General features: G+C 36.6%; 1 protein-coding gene across 2 annotated transcripts in view; it reads left to right on the forward strand.

Annotated features, from left to right (window-relative positions):
• EPHX4 (epoxide hydrolase 4) overlaps window positions 1-18,766 on the forward strand; it is a 30,944-nt gene extending 12,178 nt beyond the window's left edge. Inside the window, exons 5-8 of one of the 2 annotated variants that reach the window (XR_001364550.1) lie at window positions 964-1,067; window positions 3,646-3,794; window positions 14,955-15,065; window positions 18,283-18,343. Coding sequence is in view for 1 of the 2 variants with exons in the window: in XM_005878960.2 (XP_005879022.1) it covers window positions 964-1,067; window positions 3,646-3,794; window positions 18,283-18,514 (485 nt within the window). In the remaining variant the exon portion in view is untranslated. Of the gene's footprint in view, window positions 1-963; window positions 1,068-3,645; window positions 3,795-14,954; window positions 15,066-18,282 lie in introns of both variants that reach the window. The other variant, XM_005878960.2, reaches the window with a different exon arrangement.
• Window positions 18,767-20,428: the final 1,662 nt, after the last annotated feature.

Genomic DNA, 20,428 nt, shown 5'->3' on the forward strand with positions numbered 1-20,428 from the left:
TTCCTAATGCCGCGGCCCTTTAATACAGTTCCTCATGTTGTGGTGACCCCCAACCATAAAATTATTTTCGTTGCTACTTCATAACTGTAATTTTGCTACTGTTATGAATAGTAATGTAAATATCTGATATCCAGGATGTATTTTCATTGTTATAAATTGAACATAAGTAAAGCATAGTGATTAATCACAAAAACAATATGTAATTATATATGTGTTTTCTGATGGTCTTAGGCGACCCCTGTGAAAGGGTCGTTCGACCCCTAAAGGGGTCGCAACCCACAGGTTGAGAACCGCTGCTCTACTATATAATAGTCCCTCTACACCACCCAACCATCATTCTTAATCAAATTACCTTGTTTTGTTTTCTGTATGGTATTATTGCTATCAAAATGTTCTTTTAAGTATTCGTTACTTATTTATTGTATAAGTTAATGAGAACATCTTTTGTCTTGTTCACTGCTAAATCCCCTCAAACAGAGTAGATATTCAAATATTCATTGAATGAATGAATTTTCTGGATTCATGAGTAAACTTATAGGAACACTTTCTTTTCTGTTGAGGTCAAATGGATAAGGCATTCAAATCAACCAATAAGGAAAATCTTTTAAACAGTAGGAAATGATCTCCCTCTGCATCCCTAGGAAAAGTGCTAGGTCACTGATAATGACCTTAAAAGAATGGCAGTGGTGTTTGGGTTTCCTGTTCCTTTCTGAGTCAAGACTTCATAAAGTGGGACTTCCTTCTTTATTTAAAGTGCTATACATTTTTCTAAATACCAGAAATATCCATAATAAAATATAAGAACATCGAAATTGCTCCAAAGAGAAATTACACAGAAACCCTTATTTGTGGATGCTTTTATGGGATCATCTCAAAGGTAAAATTGCCTTAAAAAATAAGTTCTTTTTTTAGTAACTAATTTATATTTTTTGGATAAGGTCTAATATGACATTTTAATTTCAGAATATATTTTACGACACCCTGCCCAGCTGTTCAAATCCAGCTATTATTACTTCTTCCAAATACCATGGTTCCCAGAATTTATGTTCTCAATAAATGATTTCAAGGTAAGTCATATGTAGTGATAGATGTTAACCAGTGCTAATTGCAGTGGTCATTTTGCAATGTATACAATTGCAAATCATTATGTTGAACACCTGAAACTAATACTAATGTTATAAGACAATTATACCTCAATTAAAGAAAAAAAAAAGACTTGGTGCCCCAAGAAGATGACAAAATTAAGAAGTTAAAAATAAAGATAAACTGAAGCATTTAAAAAAAAGAAAAAAACTGGTCCTGCTTGTGTTGTTTTGCTTTGTTTTAAATAATCATCTATTGAACATCTGTTATATTGTGTGCACTGTGTTAGGCATTTCCTCCTATGCAAAAACAAAAAATATTTTAAATTAAAGTCCACCCTTAAGAAAGAAAAATAGACAAAATATTAAAACTTAATAAATGCTTCTAAGGCTTCATTTATAAGCTTACTTATTTTTAAAATCTGTTTATATATTTGAGTGCCTAGCTGCTGTTCAGTTTTTTGTTTGTTTGTTTTTGAGAGCCTAGAGCCCACAGGAATACCTCTTTTTAGAGAACAACCCATGGGGGAGATGAGGAAATATGAATGCCAGGTGAGAGAGTTTGACAGAATAAGTGGAAGCCCTTGGAGATAAATAAAACCCTGAAACACAATAAGCATGCAGTTATTGGTGTACCATGTACCCTGACACCAGGAGTCCTATGTAGTAGCTATTTCTTAGAAGGTCATTGAATGCTTCTTATATGTCCAACATAGTAGTAGATATTTAGGGAGGTTAAAAAAAAGACAATATTATTTTACCTGAAAAATACTTCTGCATATATCTCTGATAATAATGACTTGTCTTTTCCACATAACCCCAATGCCATTTACAAACCTACCAAAATGAACAATTTTGTCATATCATTTAATACCCATTTAAATTTCCTTACTATCTCAACTTCATTTGTTTGGATCAGAAACTAAACAAGATCCAAACATTGTATTTGGTTGTGATGTCTTTTAAAATTATAACAGTTCCTTATTTGTTTTTGTGGGGGTTTTTTCAAACAAAATAACCCCCCCCCTTCCCCCAGAAGATTAGACTGTTTAAGATGTTACTTAAGATTTAAATTTTAGTATGCCAGATGTTTATGTTTCCTGAGTGATTTGTCTCCTCAGTCATTATCTGTAGGACTCTGAGAAGCCATAGGAATATGTAGGTACAAACTCAAGGGACAGGCTTATCTCCAGTGTCGTGGAAAAGGATTGCACGTCATGAGGCAGAGCCTTATGCTTCCCTATGCCAACCTCCCAGGGTGTCCACATTGGGTTTCTGTTGTTTAACACAATTAAAACACATTTTTAAAAAAATTAATTTCAGAGAGAGGAAGGGAGAGAAAGAGATAAAAACATCAATGATGAGAGGGAATTGTTGATTGGCTGCCTCCAGCACACTTCACACTGGAGATTAAGACTGGAACCTGAGCCTGTGCCCTGATCAGGAATTAAACTGTGACGTCCTGATTCATAGGTCGATGCTCAACCATTGAGCCATACCAGCCAGGCAACTTTTTTTATTATTATTAAAGAAATTTAGTCATTTGTCCTGAGGAATGATCTACATTTTTAATTTGGCTGACTTCTTCATTATGGTATTATTTAACCTATTCTGCTAACCCTTGTTTTTCCTAATCTGTAGATGTTACTGATCTAGAGGCTTGATTATACATTTAATTTGGCAAGCATAGTTGTGTATTTCCTAAGGTTACCACATCAGGGAAGTACATAATGTCTAGCTGTCTGTTTTAATAATGCTTACACTGACCACTGGGCTCACAAGTTGTCAGCCTATCCAAAATTTCCAAGCAATTTTTCACCAAATAATTTTAGTATAACTTGATCATCATTGCCTAGGTCCATTATTTCATTAGGGTTTGCAAAATGGTGATTTTCTAATTCAATTAGTCTTTCTGCTTTTATTAACTCGAATTCTTCTATAAAGAAGAATTTTCTTTTCTTCTTTTTTTTTAAATAGATTTTTATTAACTTCAGAGAGGAAGGGAGAGGGAGAGAGAGCTAGAAACATCAATGATGAGAGAGAATAATTGATCAGCTGCCTCCTGCACACTCCCTACTGGGGATCGAGCACACAAACTTGGGCCCTGACTGGGAATCAATCCAGCAACCTTTTGGTGCATGGGACAATACTCAACCAACTGAGCCACAGCGACCAGGGCGGCTCCTGTATCCTTTTGACAGAAGCACTTTAGTCAGTGATAGTTTGCTTTCTTAATGATCTAGGTTTCTTTTATTTTCTGCCCCAGATCTGGAATCAGTCATTTATCAAAGTGTTTTTCTTAACTTATATAAAATATTTATATGGTTTCAAGTCAAAACTCTAAAACAAGGTGCATTCAGAGAGGTCTCACTTACATCTCTGTTTCCTCCCGCTCACATAGAAAACCATTTTAATTAGTTTTTGTTTCATCTTTTTATTCTTTCTTTTTAAAAATATAAGCAAATATTTATATATTTGTCTCCCTCCTTTTTACACAAGAGGTAACATAGTTTATTATTAGGTAACAGAAAAGTTTTAATTATTCTCTTTCCACTTAAATTAGGCTTTGAAACATCTGTTTACCAGTCATCACACTGGCATTAGAGGAAAAGGATGTCAATTAACCACGGAAGATCTTGAAGCTTATATTTATGTTTTTTCCCAGCCTGGAGCATTAAGTGGCCCAATTAACCATTACCGAAATATCTTCAGGTCAGTATAATATTTTTGGTTGAATAATATTTTCATTCCCTAAAGAGCTGATAATCTATTTTTAATATTAAGTTCACCACTTATCAAATTCAAATACAGTATTATGACTTAGTAAGTTGAATAATCTTTTTTATGGACAATTTCAAAAACCTGGAAAAGTAGAGAGAATAGTATAATGGATCCCAATATAGTTGTCACTGGTTTTATGCATAACTCTATTCACTTCATCTCTCCCTTTAGATTGTTTGAATAGATGTATATTTAGTTATATTTTTAATGATTATTTATTCACTCAAGAAATATTTATTAAGCACTCTTTATATTGTGGCTATGCCAGAACTCAGAGTATAGTAATGAACAGAACTACGTAAGGTCCCTGATTTGACAAAACTTACAGCCAAGTAGGGAAAACAGCCATCAAGCAAATATTCACAGTAATGACTATATGGTTATAAACTAACATAAAGACTTTGAAAGACAGTGATGAGAACTGAAGAAATGATGCTTGAACAAATAAATAAAAATGAGTTAAGTACTGACTAGACCAAGTTCAGGGTAGGGGGATTAGCCTCCCAGAAAGAGGAAACAGCTTGTACCAAAACTGTGTGGGAAGATGGAGGGTTGTGGTTCTAAGTAACACAATGAGAGCCAATGTGGCTGGAGTATAGAAAGTGGGAGTGAGAAGAGAATGGAATGAGACTGAGCCTTAGAGGTAGGCAGCATTGGTCACCCAAAGCCAAGTAGACCATATTAAGGACTTGATAGCCATGAATGTGAAGCCAGTGAATGAGAGTTTCAAGCAGAAAAGAGAAACAATCCAATTGTATTTGGATAAATTCACTCTTTGTGGAGAATGTATTAGAGGAATGAATGTGGGGAACCAGTAGCTTGAAGTACTCTGAAAACAGTGGAGATTGGGAGAGTGGGTAGATTTAAGAGATATTTGGTGAAATAAGAGGTGAAATTGACAGGGGCATATGATAGGTTGGGTGGGGAGATGAGGAGCTGGCAAGGATGGCTCCTGGATTTGTGGAATGAACAACTATATGAGTAATCAGGCCATTCACTGAAATAGAAGACACTAGAAGAGAACTACTTTTGAGGGGAAGGTCATGAATTTTATTGATCTTAAACTAGTTGAATTTAAGGTGATGCCTTAGATATTCAAATAGGGAGTTGGATACTAGGGTCTGGGACTCAGGAGGGAATCTGGGATGAAGATATGTAAAATCTTGGAGCTGCTGACAGAGATAAATGAAGCTTTCATTTCAGAAGGTATTATCAAGGAGAAAGTATAGAGTAAAAGGTAAGGTGGGGCTTGTCTGTTTGGGTTTGGACTCTAGATAGGAGAAAAAGAATTTCCATTGAGAATTGGGGACTATAGCCTGCCTTGAAAAGGTTTAGGGGCTTGAATTTATGCTAGTTCCATAATATTGGAATTCTTAGGAAAAAATACTTTTTAATGTGGTCTTAGGTTATAATATTCCCTATGAAGGCTGGCAGAAACAAACAAAAAGTTTCTCAGAAGGATACATCTCAACTCAGACTCACACTGTTCCCACAGATTAAGTCCCTGAAGATGAGTTCATAATCCAAATACCAATCCACCATTAATGAGTTAGAATCTAATGTGGCAGAACTCCTAATATTTCAAATACTAGGACAGAGATTAAAAAGCAAGTTTGAATCATTAAATACATAAAAGAATAAAAAATGTGAGAAAAGAATAAGGTAATATTAAGACAGACCAGAAAGAGCTGAAAAAGAACCAAAATGTAGCTTAGAGCGATAAAGAAGTGAAAATAGAAAAGACAGTTTATATTTGACACAGAGGATAGAATTATAGGTAGATGATAGATAATTAGAAATCATTTATATATAATATATATGCTAAGAACTTTTTCTAGAAAAATAAAATAATAGAAATAGAATGTATTATTTTCAAATTAGTAGAGGGGGACAAGAAAACTATCATTTTCCCCCCATTTATTTTTAGAGAGAGTAGAATGGAGGGGTGGGGAGGAGAGAGAGAGAAACATCATGTGACAGAGACACATGGATTGGTTGCCTCCCAAATGCACCCTGACAGAGCTGGGAATTGGACCTACAACCCAGGTATGGGCCCTTGACTGGGAATTGAACCCATGACCCTCTGGTGTGCAGGCCAATGCTCTAATCATTGAGCAATGCCATCCAGGGCTAGAAAACTATAATTTTTTAACAAGGCAAGACAGGAGAAAAAGGAAGCAAAGCAGGGTAAATAGAAAGCACAAATTGACAACAATTTCAATATTTCAGTATGCTCAAGAAATCCTATATAATAAAAGGGTAATATGCAAATTGACCCTAATGGCAGAACAACCAGGAATGACCAGTCGCTATGACATGCACTTACCACCATGGGACAGATGCTCAACGCAGGAGCTGCCCGCTGTTGGTCAGTGCATTCTCACAGAGGGAGCTCTGCTCAGCCACAGGCTGAGCTGACGGCTGTGCAGCGGTGGTGGTGGTGGTGGTGGTGGTGGTAGCCTCTCCCGCCTCCATGGCAGCGCTAAGGAGCACTAAGGATGTCTGACTGTCGGACATCCCCAGAGAGCTCCCAGGCTGCTAGAGGAATGTCTGTCTGCCAGCTTAGGCCCACTCCCCAGGGGATCAGACCTAGGCTGGCAGGTGGACATCCCCCGATGGGTCCTGTACTGCAAGAGGGGCACAGGCCAGGCTGAGGGACCCCCCACCCCCACCCCAAGTGCACAAATTTGCGTGCACTGGGCCTCTAGTATTAACATATCCAACTTGCCAGTTAAAAAACAAAATGTCAATTGGATTTAGTCAAAATTAAAGCAAAAAGACACACAAAGGTTGAAAGTAAGTGTATGGGGAAAAGTTATAGTAGTTGTTATTTTAAATAAAACAAAATTTCTCGTCAAAGAATGACAAGTATTGTATAATGTCACTCATATGTGGAATCTAATGAACAAAATAAATTGATGAACAAAACAGACTCAGAGACATAGAAGCATAGAACAGATTGCAGAATCTCAGAGGGAAGGTGGAGAGGGTGGGAAGTGATGAACCAAAGAACTTGTATGCATATATGCATAACCCACAGACACAGACAATAGGGTGGTGAAGGCAGAAGGGGGGGATGGGTGACAGGGAAGGCTAGAAGGGGTCAATGGGGGAAATATATAATACTTTCAACAATAGAGATTAAAAATATAAAATAAAAATAAATAAAACAAAATCTTTCAAGCTCTTTGAATATGGAATACAAAGGGAGTCATGAGATTATATGAATGAGAGGAGAAGGGGTAAATCCAAACCTTTTTTTACTAACACGACTTGCATGTAGATATACTAGTAGATATAACTTTGGCAAATGGAGATGTTAATTTAAAAGGTACTTGTAGGTAATAATTTATCAACCAAGGCAATGATTAGAAAGGCAGACAGATATTTCAGAGGCTACTGGTTCCATTTTACAGGATATAGCAACATTGTCAGAAGTTCATGGGTTTTTTTGTTTGTTTGTTTTTTTACAAATAATATTTGTAAAGATAACTATAAGAGAAAGTAGAATGATACATTTTCATGCAGTCTAAATTTTGGACAGGGGACAGGAATGATAGTTTTAAAATGTTCTCAATTTATCTCTTCACCAGAGATAGCTTTGTGATACAAAACAGTATGTTTTAAGCAGCTATCAAGAAGAAGGGAAATTATTTTCATCTTGCTGAGGTTCTCTTACTAACTATTTGTTCATTAGAAGGACCTACGTTCCCTAGAGTAAGCACTGAAGAATCCTGTTAATTAGTGTAGAGAGAGAGTGGGGGAAGCAAGCCTGTGAAGGTAGGAACTCACACTTTTATATAAAAGCGAAGACAATTTTGCCTAGGTTGTTGTAAGTTGAATCTAACTGGATGAAGGTCACACCAGATTTTTTCAAAGGTCAACTGACTCCCTCTGACCATTCTTTATGTAGGGTAATCAAGATCAAGTACATCATAAAAACAGGGTTCTACAATATATAATGACTACAGAAGAGTACAGTACATCATACTCAGGCATGAAAATCTCCTCCATTTATCACACTAAGGCTCCCCAGGGCTATAGTCTTGTCAAAGGACTTTTCAAAATTTGAAGCCAAAGAACTAAAATGAACTAGGAATCAGACTAGCGACAGGACCTAGGCTGCAAAAAAAGTGAATACATGTAAACTTATAACAAAGCATCAAATAATAAAGCAAAAACTGACAAACTTACAGGGAAAAATGAAAACCCACAATTACTATTGGAGATTTTAATCTACCTCTCTCAGAAGTTGATCAAACAAACAGAAAAAAAAATGGTTATAAGGATATAGAAAATTGAACAATCCAGTCAGATCTTTGAACTGTGAACAATTCTAAAGTCCTGCACCCAACAATTAGAAAATACACAATATATTTAAGCACAAGTGAATGTTTACAAACATTGATTAAATACTGGACTACAAAGCAAGTCTTAACCCATACCAGAGGATCAAATCATACATACTATGTCCTCTGAACACAATGCAGTTAGAAAATAACAACAAACTTTTAGAAAATTCAATATATTCAGAAAATTTTAAAAAATATATTTTTTTTATTGAATTTAGAGTGGAAGAAAGAGGGAGAGAGAGATAGAAACATCAATGATGAGAGAGAATCATTGATTGGCTGCCTCCTGCAGGCCCCCTCCTGGTGATAGAGCCCACAACCTGGGCATGTGCCCTGACCGGGAATCGAGCCCTGGACCTTGTAGTCTGCAGTCTGCAGTCTGAAGGCTGATGCTCCATCCACTGAGAAAACCCAGCCAGGGCCATATATTCAAAAATTTAAAAGACATTTCAAAACTACTCACATTAAGAAAATCATTAAAGCCCAGTTGGTATGCTCCGTGTTTGAGCTTCGACCTATGAACCAGGAGGTCACTCTTGATTCCCAGTAGGGGGCATACAGTAGGCAGCCCATTAATGATTCTCATCACTGATGTTTCTATCTCTTTTCCCTCCCCTTCACTCTCTGAAATCAATAAAAGTATCTTTAAAACTCATTAAAAACATAGAAAATGATAACATCAAAACATGCAGAATGCAGTTTTAAAATATCTAGGAAGAAACATATTTGTGGCTTTTCTTGTTTACAGTAGAAAAGAAAACTGAAAATTAGTCAGCTAAGAGTTCAGCTCAAGAAGCTAGAGAAGCAACATATAAACAAAAATAAATCAGAAGGAAAGTGCTTTAAATTTGATAAAAAGTGGAAATTAATACAATTAAAAATAAAGATACACGCCGAACCGGTTTGGCTCAGTGGAGAGAGCGTTGGCCTGCGGACTGAAGGGTCCCAGGTTCGATTCCGGTCAAGGGCATGTACCTGGGTTGCGGGCACATCCCCAGTGGGGGGCGTGCAGGAGGCAGCTGATCGATCTCTCTCATCGATGTTTCTAACTCTCTATCCCTTTCCCTTCTTCTCTGTAAAAGATCAATAAAATATATTTTAAAAAAATAAATAAAGATACAGTAGAGAAAATAAAAGATAAAGCAGATTCTTTTTAAAAAATATATATTTTATTGATTTTTTACAGAGAGGAAGGGAGAGGAAGAGAGAGTTAGAAACATCGATGAGAGAGAAACATCAATCAGCTGCCTCCTGCACACTCCCTACTGGGGATGTGCCTGCAACCAAGGTACATGCTCTTGACCGGAATCGAACCTGGGACCCTTGAGTCCGCAGGCCGATGCTCTATCCACTGAGCCAAACCGGTTAGGGCAAGCAAATTCTTTAAAGACTATTAACAGAGATAAATTTTTGGCAAGCTGGGTCACAAAAAAAAAAAAAAGATGGTACAAATAAACAATATTAGGAGGTAGAAGCTAGCCGTAACTACAAACATAATAGACATTAAAATATAAATTAGGGTTAACAAATTTGAGAACTTTGACAAAATGGGCAGTTAAAAAAATAACACCCAAAACTGACTCAAGAAGAATTAGAAAACCTGAGTAGATGTAGCCATGAAAGAAACTGGTTTCTTGATTTAAAGCAATTTATCTGCAAAAACACACACATACACAAATGCACAGCCACACAGATAGGCCTGGATGGTTTTACAGGTAAGTTCTACCACAGAAAATTCCACTCTTTAAAGAACTCTTTCAGACATTGTAAAAAGAAAGTATATGCTTCAGCTCATTTTGTCAGACTGGTATAACTTTCATACCAAAACAAGACAAGGATTGTTTAAGACAGGACAATTATAGGTCAAATTAAATTACAAACATAGATCCATAAATTCAAAATAAAATGTTGTCAAACTGAACCCAGCATGCATTAAAAATTAAACCAAATTTAGCATTAAATATCCATTAATTTAATTCACATTAACAAATTAAAGGGTTAATTTAATTCACCACATTAACAGATTTAATGAATGAATGGAAAATATGATCATCTGAATAAATTAAGTAAAAACATTTAATGAAATACAACACACATTCATGCAACAGCTCTTAGTAATCTAGAAAGAGAAGCTATAAGAGTAGAGCTCAGACAGGTCAGGTAAGCTTGAATCTCCTGAAGGGATATTTCTGGGAAATTGACCTTAGCTTTACTCAATTTTCTAAGAAAAAAATGAAGTATTGGAGATGTTTTGCACTGTTTATTTGCACCTGAAGAGCTGGTTGGCACATACAAAGATATTCCAGGAGTCAAGTACAAGAGGACAAAATGGAGATTTTAAAATCTCCACTAAAAGGGAAAAATACTTTATGGTACTGCCCATTGCTGTATTTCCATGGGAAACTTTGGGGGGTCTGGGAAGTCCTATCTCTTTCTGAGAGAATAACATGTCATCTCCTGCCTTATAAAACCAACTGTAAGTTTTCTTTTCCTTTGCCATTAAACTTGATACCCTCTGTGTCTGTTAGTCTCTTTCTGTTAATCATATTATGGTTCCATTATGACAAGAATGCAGAAGGGAACTTCTGTGTGCCAGTGATCTGTAGCAATACATTTTGTGATGAAACACTAACAGCATTCCCTTTAAAAATAAAGACAAACGGCCCTAATCGGTTTGGCTCAGTGGATAGAGTGTCAGCCTGCGGACTCAAGGGTCCCAGGTTCGATTCCGGTCAAGGGCATGTACCTTGGTTGTGGGCACATCCCCAGTGGGGGGCGTGCAGGAGGCAGCTGATCGATGTTTCTCTCTCATCGATGTTTCTAACTCTCTCTTCCTCTCCCTTCCTCTCTGTAAAAAATCAATAAGATATATTAAAAAAAATAAAGACTAATGATAAAGTTGGCTGCTGTAGCTGCTTCTATTCACCACTGTACTGTATGTGTCTTAGCCAGCACATAGGATAAGAAAAAAATCTAAAAAAGTGTACGTCTTGGGAGAGGAAAAAACAAAACCATGGCAATTCATGGATAATGTGGATATATATCTAGAAAAACAGTGAGAATCTACAGAAAAATTATTAGAACAAAAATAGTTCAGCAAAGTTGATACACGTTAAAAGTTTAATATATAAAAAAGTATCTTATAAACCAAAGACAGTTAGAAAATGTATTTTTAAAATATATACCCTGCATAGCAACAAAAATATTAAATACTTAGTAATGTCTCTAACAAAAGATGGCCTTTATGAATTATCAAAATTTATTGGAAGCAGTAAAGAATGCAGGCTCAGGAGAATGGGTATTTTACTAACCAGCAGAGAAAAATATTTTATTTTTATTTTTTTTTAAAATATATTTTTATTGATTTCAGAGAGGAAGGGAGAGGGAGAGAGAGATAGAAACATCAATGATGAGAGAGAATCATTGATCAGCCATCTCCTGCGCACTCCCTACTGGGGAGTCAGCCGGAAACCCGGGCATGTGCCCTTGACCAGAACCGAACCCGGGACCCTTTAGTCTGCAGGTCTTCGCTCCATCCACTGAGCCAAACCAGCTAGGGCGAGAGAAAAGTATTTTAATATTTTAACAATTGATACAGACTTGCCGGTGTAAACTACTGAAAATTAGCCCTGGTTTGTTAGTTCATGAGTGAAAAACTTCAATATCATAAATTTATTTATTTCCCCAAAATTAATCTATAAATTTAATGCAATTTCAATCAAAATCTTAAGAAAGTTTTTCATGAAACTTAACAAGCTGATTGTATGGGAAAGCATAAGCTAAAAATGTTCAAGATAATTTCAAAGAAAATAGGAGGATGACTAACCCTATTAGATATTAAGCCATAATGAGGCTATAAAATAAATGCAATATTGTGTTGGCTCTGGATAGACAAATTGACTAATGAAACAAGAGAAGAAAGCTCAAAAATGGAGCCACATTTATGGAACTTGGTATAACAGAGAATTTTAAACCAGTGGTAAAAAGAGTCAATACCTTTTGTTGAAATAATTGGATATTTGTATAGATATCCATAAAATGAAATTAGATCCCTATCATTTACCAAACAAATAAAAAAAAACCTTAGGAACATTTAAAAAAATCTGAATATGATAAGCAAAACTTGTGAATGTCTAAAAGATAATATCAGAGAAAACGTTAATGACCTTAGGTGGGAAAGATATTTTTTTAAATGTATTTTTATTGATTTCAGAGAAGAAGGGAGAGGGAGTTAGAAACATCAATGATAAGAGAGAATCATTGATTGGCCGCCTCCTACATGCCTCCTACTGGGGATCGAGCCCACAACCCCAGGTATGTGTCCTTGACCAGAATCGAACCCAGGATCCTTCAGTCCACAGGCTGATGCTCTAGCCACTGAGCCAAACCAGCAAGGGCAAGATTTCTTTAATAGGACACAAGTAGCTCAAATTAAGGAGACTGGTGAATTGGATAACATTAAAATTAAAAATATCTATACTAATATCTATGCTAATTAGACCAGACGTCTTCCGGACATCCTTCTGGACATCCTTCTGGACAAAGCCACAGGGGCAGGGGCTGAGGCAGAGGCAGTTTGGGGCGATCAGGCAGGCAGGCAGGTGAGTGGTTAGGAGCCAGTGGTCCTGGACATCCCCCGAGGGGTCCCAGATTGGAGAGGGTACAGGCCAGGATGAGGGCCCCCCTTCCATACACGAATTTTGTGCACCAGGCCTCTAGTCATCATAGAATCATAAAGACATCATAAAATGACTAAGCAGCCTCAGAGAGGGAGAAGTTATTTCCAATACATAATTAAACCAGAATTAATAATATCTAGAGTTTATAAAGAATGTCTCCAAATCAGTAAGACAAAGGAAGCCCAATCCAAAAATGGGTAAAAGATAAAAGTCAATTCACAGAAGAGGAATCTAATGGTCAGTACCATGAAAGATGGTCAACCTTACTAGCAGTCAGATATAGAACATAGTTTTACTGCTTGTGACAGAGATCTAAAGTAACATAAAAAGAGATAGAATTTATTTCTCTCACAGAGGAAGTCTAGGCTGGTATAGTGGCTGTGTCCCATGAAATCATCAAAGTTGTGTTACTCTTTGGTCAGAGACCTGCGCACTTTCTGTCTTGCTTTTCTGCCGTTCCTACAGTGTTGCCCTTCTTTGTGTGGTCCAACGTGGTTTTCCACCACGTCTGCACTTTAGTCAGTATAAACTGGGAAAAGAGAAGTGGCAGTGGGTGGGCAGGGATGGGGAATGGGCACAACTCCGAAGTTACACACATTATTTCTCATAATATCCTCGCTGCAAGAAGCCTGGGGAATGTATTCAGTCTTTACTCTGGGTGGCCTTTTGTCCAGCTAAAAATTGGGGGTTTTATCACTGTAGTGGAAGGGAACAAGTTTGGGGAAGCAGTCTCTGCCACATCAAGTAAATGAAGAGTATTTCACACTCATTTGTTTGAAAAACAAAATTAAACTTTTGAGAACAAGTGTTGGCAATGATGTGGAGCAAAGAGAATTCTCACATGCTGCTGGTGAAGCATTCGATCAGTTTGGAAAACAGCTTGACAATATCGAGTAAGGTTGAAGACTTGCTACTCTCTGAGGAAGCATTCTGTTTCTGGGATGTACTGTAAGGAAACTCTTCCACATGTGCACAAGTGGACATGTACAAGAATGAGTTCAATATCATTTGAATTATCAAAATAATTGGAAAAATTTTAATGTCCATTAACAGGCGAATGGATCAATTGTGGTATAGTCATATGATGGAATTTTACACAAGAGTGAAAATGAAGAGCTACATGTATCATCAATGGATAAATCTTAAAAATATAATGTTAAGGCACAAAAGCAAGTTGTGGAAGGATATATGCAATATGCTATTTAATAAAGTTTTTAAAATGCCAAACACCTCTCTATATATTGTTTACAGAAATATATTTACTGTATTTGGGGGGATCTGACAAGAAGACCCCCTTTTCCTGCCTAATATCTGAACTAGTTGAGAAATCAATCAAGAGTCAGTAGATGAAAAACAAAATATCACCTTCATTACTAACAAAGGATAGCTTGAATGCTATGGGTTTATATGAGAACTGAAATGGACTTGCTAACTCCCTACTGCCAGTGTAGACTTTAGAGCAGTTTGCCTGTAGGAAAGTTTGCAGAGCAAATTAAATCTCTTACCTTCAGGACCTATTATTTGAATAGACCCACCTAGCCCAAAACCCAGAACCAATAACTGTCACTCACCAATCAAGAGTGGGCCAAGATCCAGGAGGGGTTAAGTAAAATCTCTCCTTAAGGAACCAGAGGAATGGGGTAGAGGTATCCTAAGACATATGAGTTTAATAATATTCATGGGGATTGTAAGAACCAAATTCAACCTAGTCCTTACTCCTAAGGCAGTGGTTCCTCACTCTAGTTTGTATCAGAATCACCTGAGGGCTTATTAAAACATGGATGGCTCAACCCCACCCTTAGAGTTTCTGATTCAGTCAACCTGGGATGGGGCCCAAGAATTGGCATTTCTGCCTGGTCAGTGTGGCTCAGTAGTTGAGTGTTGACCTATGAATCAGGAGGTCATGGTTCGATTCCTGGTCAGGGCACATGCCCAGGGTTTCGGACTCAGTCTCCAGTAGAGGGCATGCAGGAGGCAGCTGATCAATGATTCTCATCATTGATGTTTCTTTATCTTTCTCCCTTTCCCTTCCTCTCTGAAATCAAAAATATTTAAAAAAGAAAAGAATTGGCATTTCTGACAAGTTCACAGTTGATGCTGATGGTGTTGGCATGACCACACTTTGAAAATCATTGCCTTAGGGTGAGGTGAAGAAATAGTATCAAGGAAAGGTAAGCAGAAAGATCTAATTATATTTTCAGTGTTTTATTTATTACTAGAGGCCCAGTGCACAAATTCGTGCACCAGTGGGGTCCCTCGGCCTGGCCTGCAGGATCAGGCTGAAACCAGCTCTCCGACATCCCCTGAGGGGTCCAGGATTGCAAGAGGGTGCAGGCCAGGCCGAGAGACCCCACCAGTGCATGATCGGGGCTGGGGAGGGACGCAGGAGGTTGGCCAGCCGGAGGGGGACCATGGGAGGGCTCCAAGGCATGTCCGGCCCATCTCCCTCAGTCCTGATCGGCCGGACCCCAGCAGCAAGCTAACCTACTGGTTGGAGTATCTGCCACCTAGTGGTCAGTGCACATCATAGCAACTGGTCGATCGATTGTCTGTCCCATGGTGGTCAGTGCACGTCATAGCGAGCGGTTGAGCAGCCTTAGCATATCATTAGCATATTATGCTTTGATTGGTTGAACGGATGACCGGACACTTAGCATATTAGGCTTTCATTATATAGGATTTTTTGGTTATCCTCACTCAAGGATATTTTTTCCATTGATTTTTAGAGAGAGTAGAAGGGAGGGAGAGAAAGAGAGAGAGAGGGATAAGAAGAGAGACATCAATGTGAGAGAGACACATCAATTAGTGACCTCCTGCATACGCATATGCCGGAGGCAACCTTTGACCGGGAATCAAATTTATGACCCTTCAGTGCTCCGGCTAATGCCCCAACCACTGAGCCATGCCGACCAGGGCAGTATTTTACTTCTTGAGCTGAGTAGTGAGTGTTATTATTTTCTACATTATCTTTTTAAATCAAAGTAATGAAATATTTTCACATACAAAAGTAATGATAGAGTATATAAAACTCTGGAAAATGCCGCCTTAATACTTACAAATCATCTGATTACTCAGACTTTGGAGGAGTAACATGTTAAATTCAGATTGATTTGGAATAAGTATGTTAAATACATTTTTATAGGTTAAATGATTAACAATGTGGAGCAATAATTGTTACTACTTGTTACAATTTTGTAGGTCTTTCAAATTGTTTCTATACTTACTCAAATCACTTTTAATCAGAAATTTTTATCGTGTTTCCCACTAAATTCTTTAGCTTAACATACTAAAACCTACTCTGTTAAAAAATTTAATGTTTTGCTTTGTTTTATCTTATTACTTATTTTTATTGTGATACAAGTGACATATAACATTATGTTAGTTTTTAGTATACAACAAAATGATTTGATATTTCTATATATTGCAAAATGATCACCACAATAAGTACTTAATATTCATCACCACATATCATTATAAAATTTAGTTTTCTTGTGATGAGAGCTTTTAAGATCTACTCTCTTAGTCACTTTCAAATAGGCAATACAATATTATTAACTGTAGTCACCAAGCTATACCTACTTTGTTTTACATGTAACTTATATTTCATATGAAATTTAGCATTTTGAATTCTCAGGACCAGAGAATATGCGTTTCTTTTAGTTTTCTGGAAACTCCTCCCTTTTAATTTTAATTTGATCTGGTGAAGAATTTAGGTTTCTCTTTGGTTTTTGACTAACAGCTTTTTAAAACTCCCCTTATCTTACTGACTGAATTATAACATGCTCAGATATGCAGATAAAAAATGGTTTACCTTTGAATATTTTATGAGCTCTAGAATTTAAGTGGCATGCAAGTTTGTATAGCAATTCATGTATTAATAATTAAGTATAGAATATATTTTTCTATCAGTTAGCCATTCACAAAGAATTTTTAGGAGCATTACAACCAAATGATGGCCACTTGCATGGGAGTTAAAAGGTAAGTCCTTGGTGGGCATATGTTATATCCTGCACATTCCAGCAGCATCTACCAACCCCAAGTAACCACAAGTCAAACTTTTGGATAAGTAGTGAAAATATACGTCAGTGCTGGGGAGTGTGTAGCTAGATGTGCCTTCTCATTCTTCTCTGCAGGAGTGTAATTAATACCATACCACCTTTCTGAAAAAACAGTGTAGCAGAAGGTATCAAAAACTTTAAAAGTATTTATACTCTTTATCTAAGGAATTCCTCTTTCAGGGCTACCCAAAGAAATGATCTGAAATGCCAACAAAGATTTGTGCACAAAATGCTCACAATATCATCACTTAAAATAAGGGGATGTTTAAAGTGATGCTATGATCTAAATATTCAACTATAAGAAAATAGTCAAGTCATTTATGGGTTATTATGCCATAAAATAGTATCTTTTACAATTACTTTTGAAAAACTTTATGAAATGAGAATGATCTTAAGTTATAGTTTAATATGAAATTTGAATATGTATACTGTGTATATTTATTGCCTGTGTTTATAGTATGGGTTTAAATATATGCATAGAAAATGATCAAAGATTATCTTTTAATGATGGAATCATGCATGATTTTGTTCTTTATACTTTTCTGTATTTAAGAAAATATGCAATAAAACTTTGTTTTAAAAAGATTCTTCTTGCCACATAAATATAGTGTCATGTAGTATGAAAGCTAAGTCCATATATACAGGGTGTCCCCCAAAAATGTATACACACTTTAACAGCTGATAGCTCAATTTTGAAAATGAAATGTATTTTAATAAACACTGCCTTTAATTATTCAAAGTGCCTTTTTTTTTGGAGACACCCTATATTTTCTGACTTTCTAGTTCCAATTTTCACATAAAATGCTTTAGCTTATCTAACAATTTAAAATATACTTAAACAAAAACACTATTTAAAGCTTTAATCACACCATTCAGAAATTTTGGTATCTTTTTAAAGCAAATTATTCCTCATAATAATGAATTTTGTATATAATTTATAGGTATCATTATAAATTTTGCTAGCCTCATCCAATTAAAAATGTTATTGGGGTCTTTCTTAAATAGCCGTTTAAATACTTTATTGTATAGATTGCCTAAAGCAGTGTTTCTCAACCATTTTTTTCATCATCACCTTCCTAAGGACCTTTGGAGACATTTTTCCCTAATTGCCCCCACCCCATGAAATTTTAATATCTGCTTATGTACTATATGTATATCCGTAGTTTATGTGTAGAGTAAGATGTTTTTTCACTCTTCCAAGAACCAATTTTCACCCCTTTGGTGGCAATATTAGCCCCCTTTGCGAATGTGTGGCCTAAAGGAACATTATGAAAAAAAGTTATATTAACTTTTAAAATGAGTCTCAAGCCCACATGTTTTGTTTTTATAGCTGCCTGCCTCTCAAACATCACATGGTGACCACTCCAACACTACTACTGTGGGGAGAGAAAGACGCATTTATGGAGGTTGAAATGGCTGAAGTCACAAAGATTTATGTTAAAAACTATTTCAGGCTAACTATTTTGTCAGAAGCCAGTCATTGGCTTCAGCAAGAACAACCTGACATAGTGAACAAATTGATATGGACATTTCTAAAAGAAGAAGCAAGAAAAAAAGATTGACTTTTCTATATCTGCTGTGAGAGGTCTGTAATAAAAATCTCTAAATATATTTTTTAAATTGTTCATCAACTTCTGTGAGATTCACTAGGAAAACATTGTTTTCACATGCTTTATCATAAATAAATATCCTGACAAATATTACTGAAAAAAATCTGAGAATGTGTGTGAACTTGTAACATAATGTTGATTTTCCTCTATTGTGCTTTACACAGAAAATCACCTGCCTTAAAATGCACACACTTGTACAAAAAGAAAGTTGGGGAAAGTGGCTCAGTTTTGGTTTCTCGCATTCTTTTTCTTTTTTTTAAAATGTATTTTTATTGATTTCAGGGAGGAAGGGAGAGGGAGAGAGAGATAGAAATATCAATGATGAGAGAGAATCATTGATCGGCTGCCTCCTGCAACCCCCCTACTGGGGATTGGGCCTGCAACCCAGGCATGTGCCCTTGACTGGAGTCGAACCCAGGACCCTTCAGTCCACAGGCAGATGCTCTTATCCACTGAGTGAAACCAGCTAGAGCAAGTTGCTTGCATTCTTTACCCTGTTAACATATGGTGATATATATATTAAAGATCAGTCATATTGCCCTAGCCAGTTTTGCTCAGTAGTTAGAGCATCAGCCTCCAGACTGAAGGGTCCCGGGTTTGATTCCAGTGAAGTGTACATATCTCAGTTGCAGGTTCGATCCCCAGCCCCGGCTGGGGCACCTGCGGGAGGCAACCAGTTGATGTTTCTCTCTTGCATCAATGTTTCTCTCTCTCTGTGTCTCTTCCCATCCCTTCCATTTTCTTTCTAAAAAAATTAATGGAAAAAATATCCTCAGGTGAGGATTAACAACAACAAATAAATAAATAAAAAGATTAGCCATATTAAAAGACAAACCTGCAATGGTATAAATTTTCATTTTGTTCAAAAGTTCTTTTAACTAATTTTTAACCATTAAAAAATTCTATTATCAAGTTTCTTCTATTTATAGTATATTTATTAGTTTGAAGGCAAATATGACTAGATGAATACTAGTATACACTCCTAAAACAGGCCGTAAAGTAGTGTTTACAAGAGATGCTATGAAGATTCTCATATACACATATATGTATTAAACATTGCAAAGTAGGAAAGCATATCCATTAAATTATTTGCCTTAATTCTCTAGCTAAATTGGTGAAGGATTTAGAAAAAGTATCCAAGTGTCCATTTGCCCCACTCCAGGCAACAAGAATTGAATGCTATCTTCCTCTGTGCACTAGAATCTAAGCTCCCCAGGGCAGAGACATTTTATTGTTTTATTAACTGACACATCCAGCATAAAAAGGGACTGGCTCATTGTAGGAACTCAGATACTTGCTTAATAAATAAATATCTGCCACACTGCTAGGCACTGTGGGAGAAATATAAAGGAAAGATGACATGGTAATATAGAACTTTCCCTTAAGAAGCATACACAGAATGCAGTTAAATTAAACAAGGGTTCAAGAATAGTGATGAAAATACAAATAAACGTGGGAAGAGTTACAGAATAGAGAACAATACCAGCTCAAGGGACTACTCATTCTCTTGGGTTGCTCTCCGTGGCAACGGAGACAACCACTGATGTTGCCAAGACATGGCTCCTTAGAGACTGCATTTGTGTTCCCTTGGTGAAAGGAATGTTTCCCTCCCTAAGCATCGTTCTCATAGTGACAGAAGACAGAGGAATGTCCCTAAGAATTCTCATCATTGTATCCTAACAACTTGTATTTACTAATAAAAGCCCACTCTTGGAGAACAGTATGGAGTTTCCTCAAAAAACTAAAAATGGAATTCCCATTTGACCCAGTGATCCCACTTCTAGGAATATATCCCAAGAAACTGAAAGGATATATGCAACCCGATGTTCATAGCGGCACAATTTACAATAGCTAAGATTTGGAAAC

Source organism: Myotis brandtii, unplaced genomic scaffold, assembly GCF_000412655.1.
Source record: "Myotis brandtii unplaced genomic scaffold, ASM41265v1 scaffold58, whole genome shotgun sequence".
NCBI lineage: Eukaryota > Metazoa > Chordata > Mammalia > Chiroptera > Vespertilionidae > Myotis > Myotis brandtii.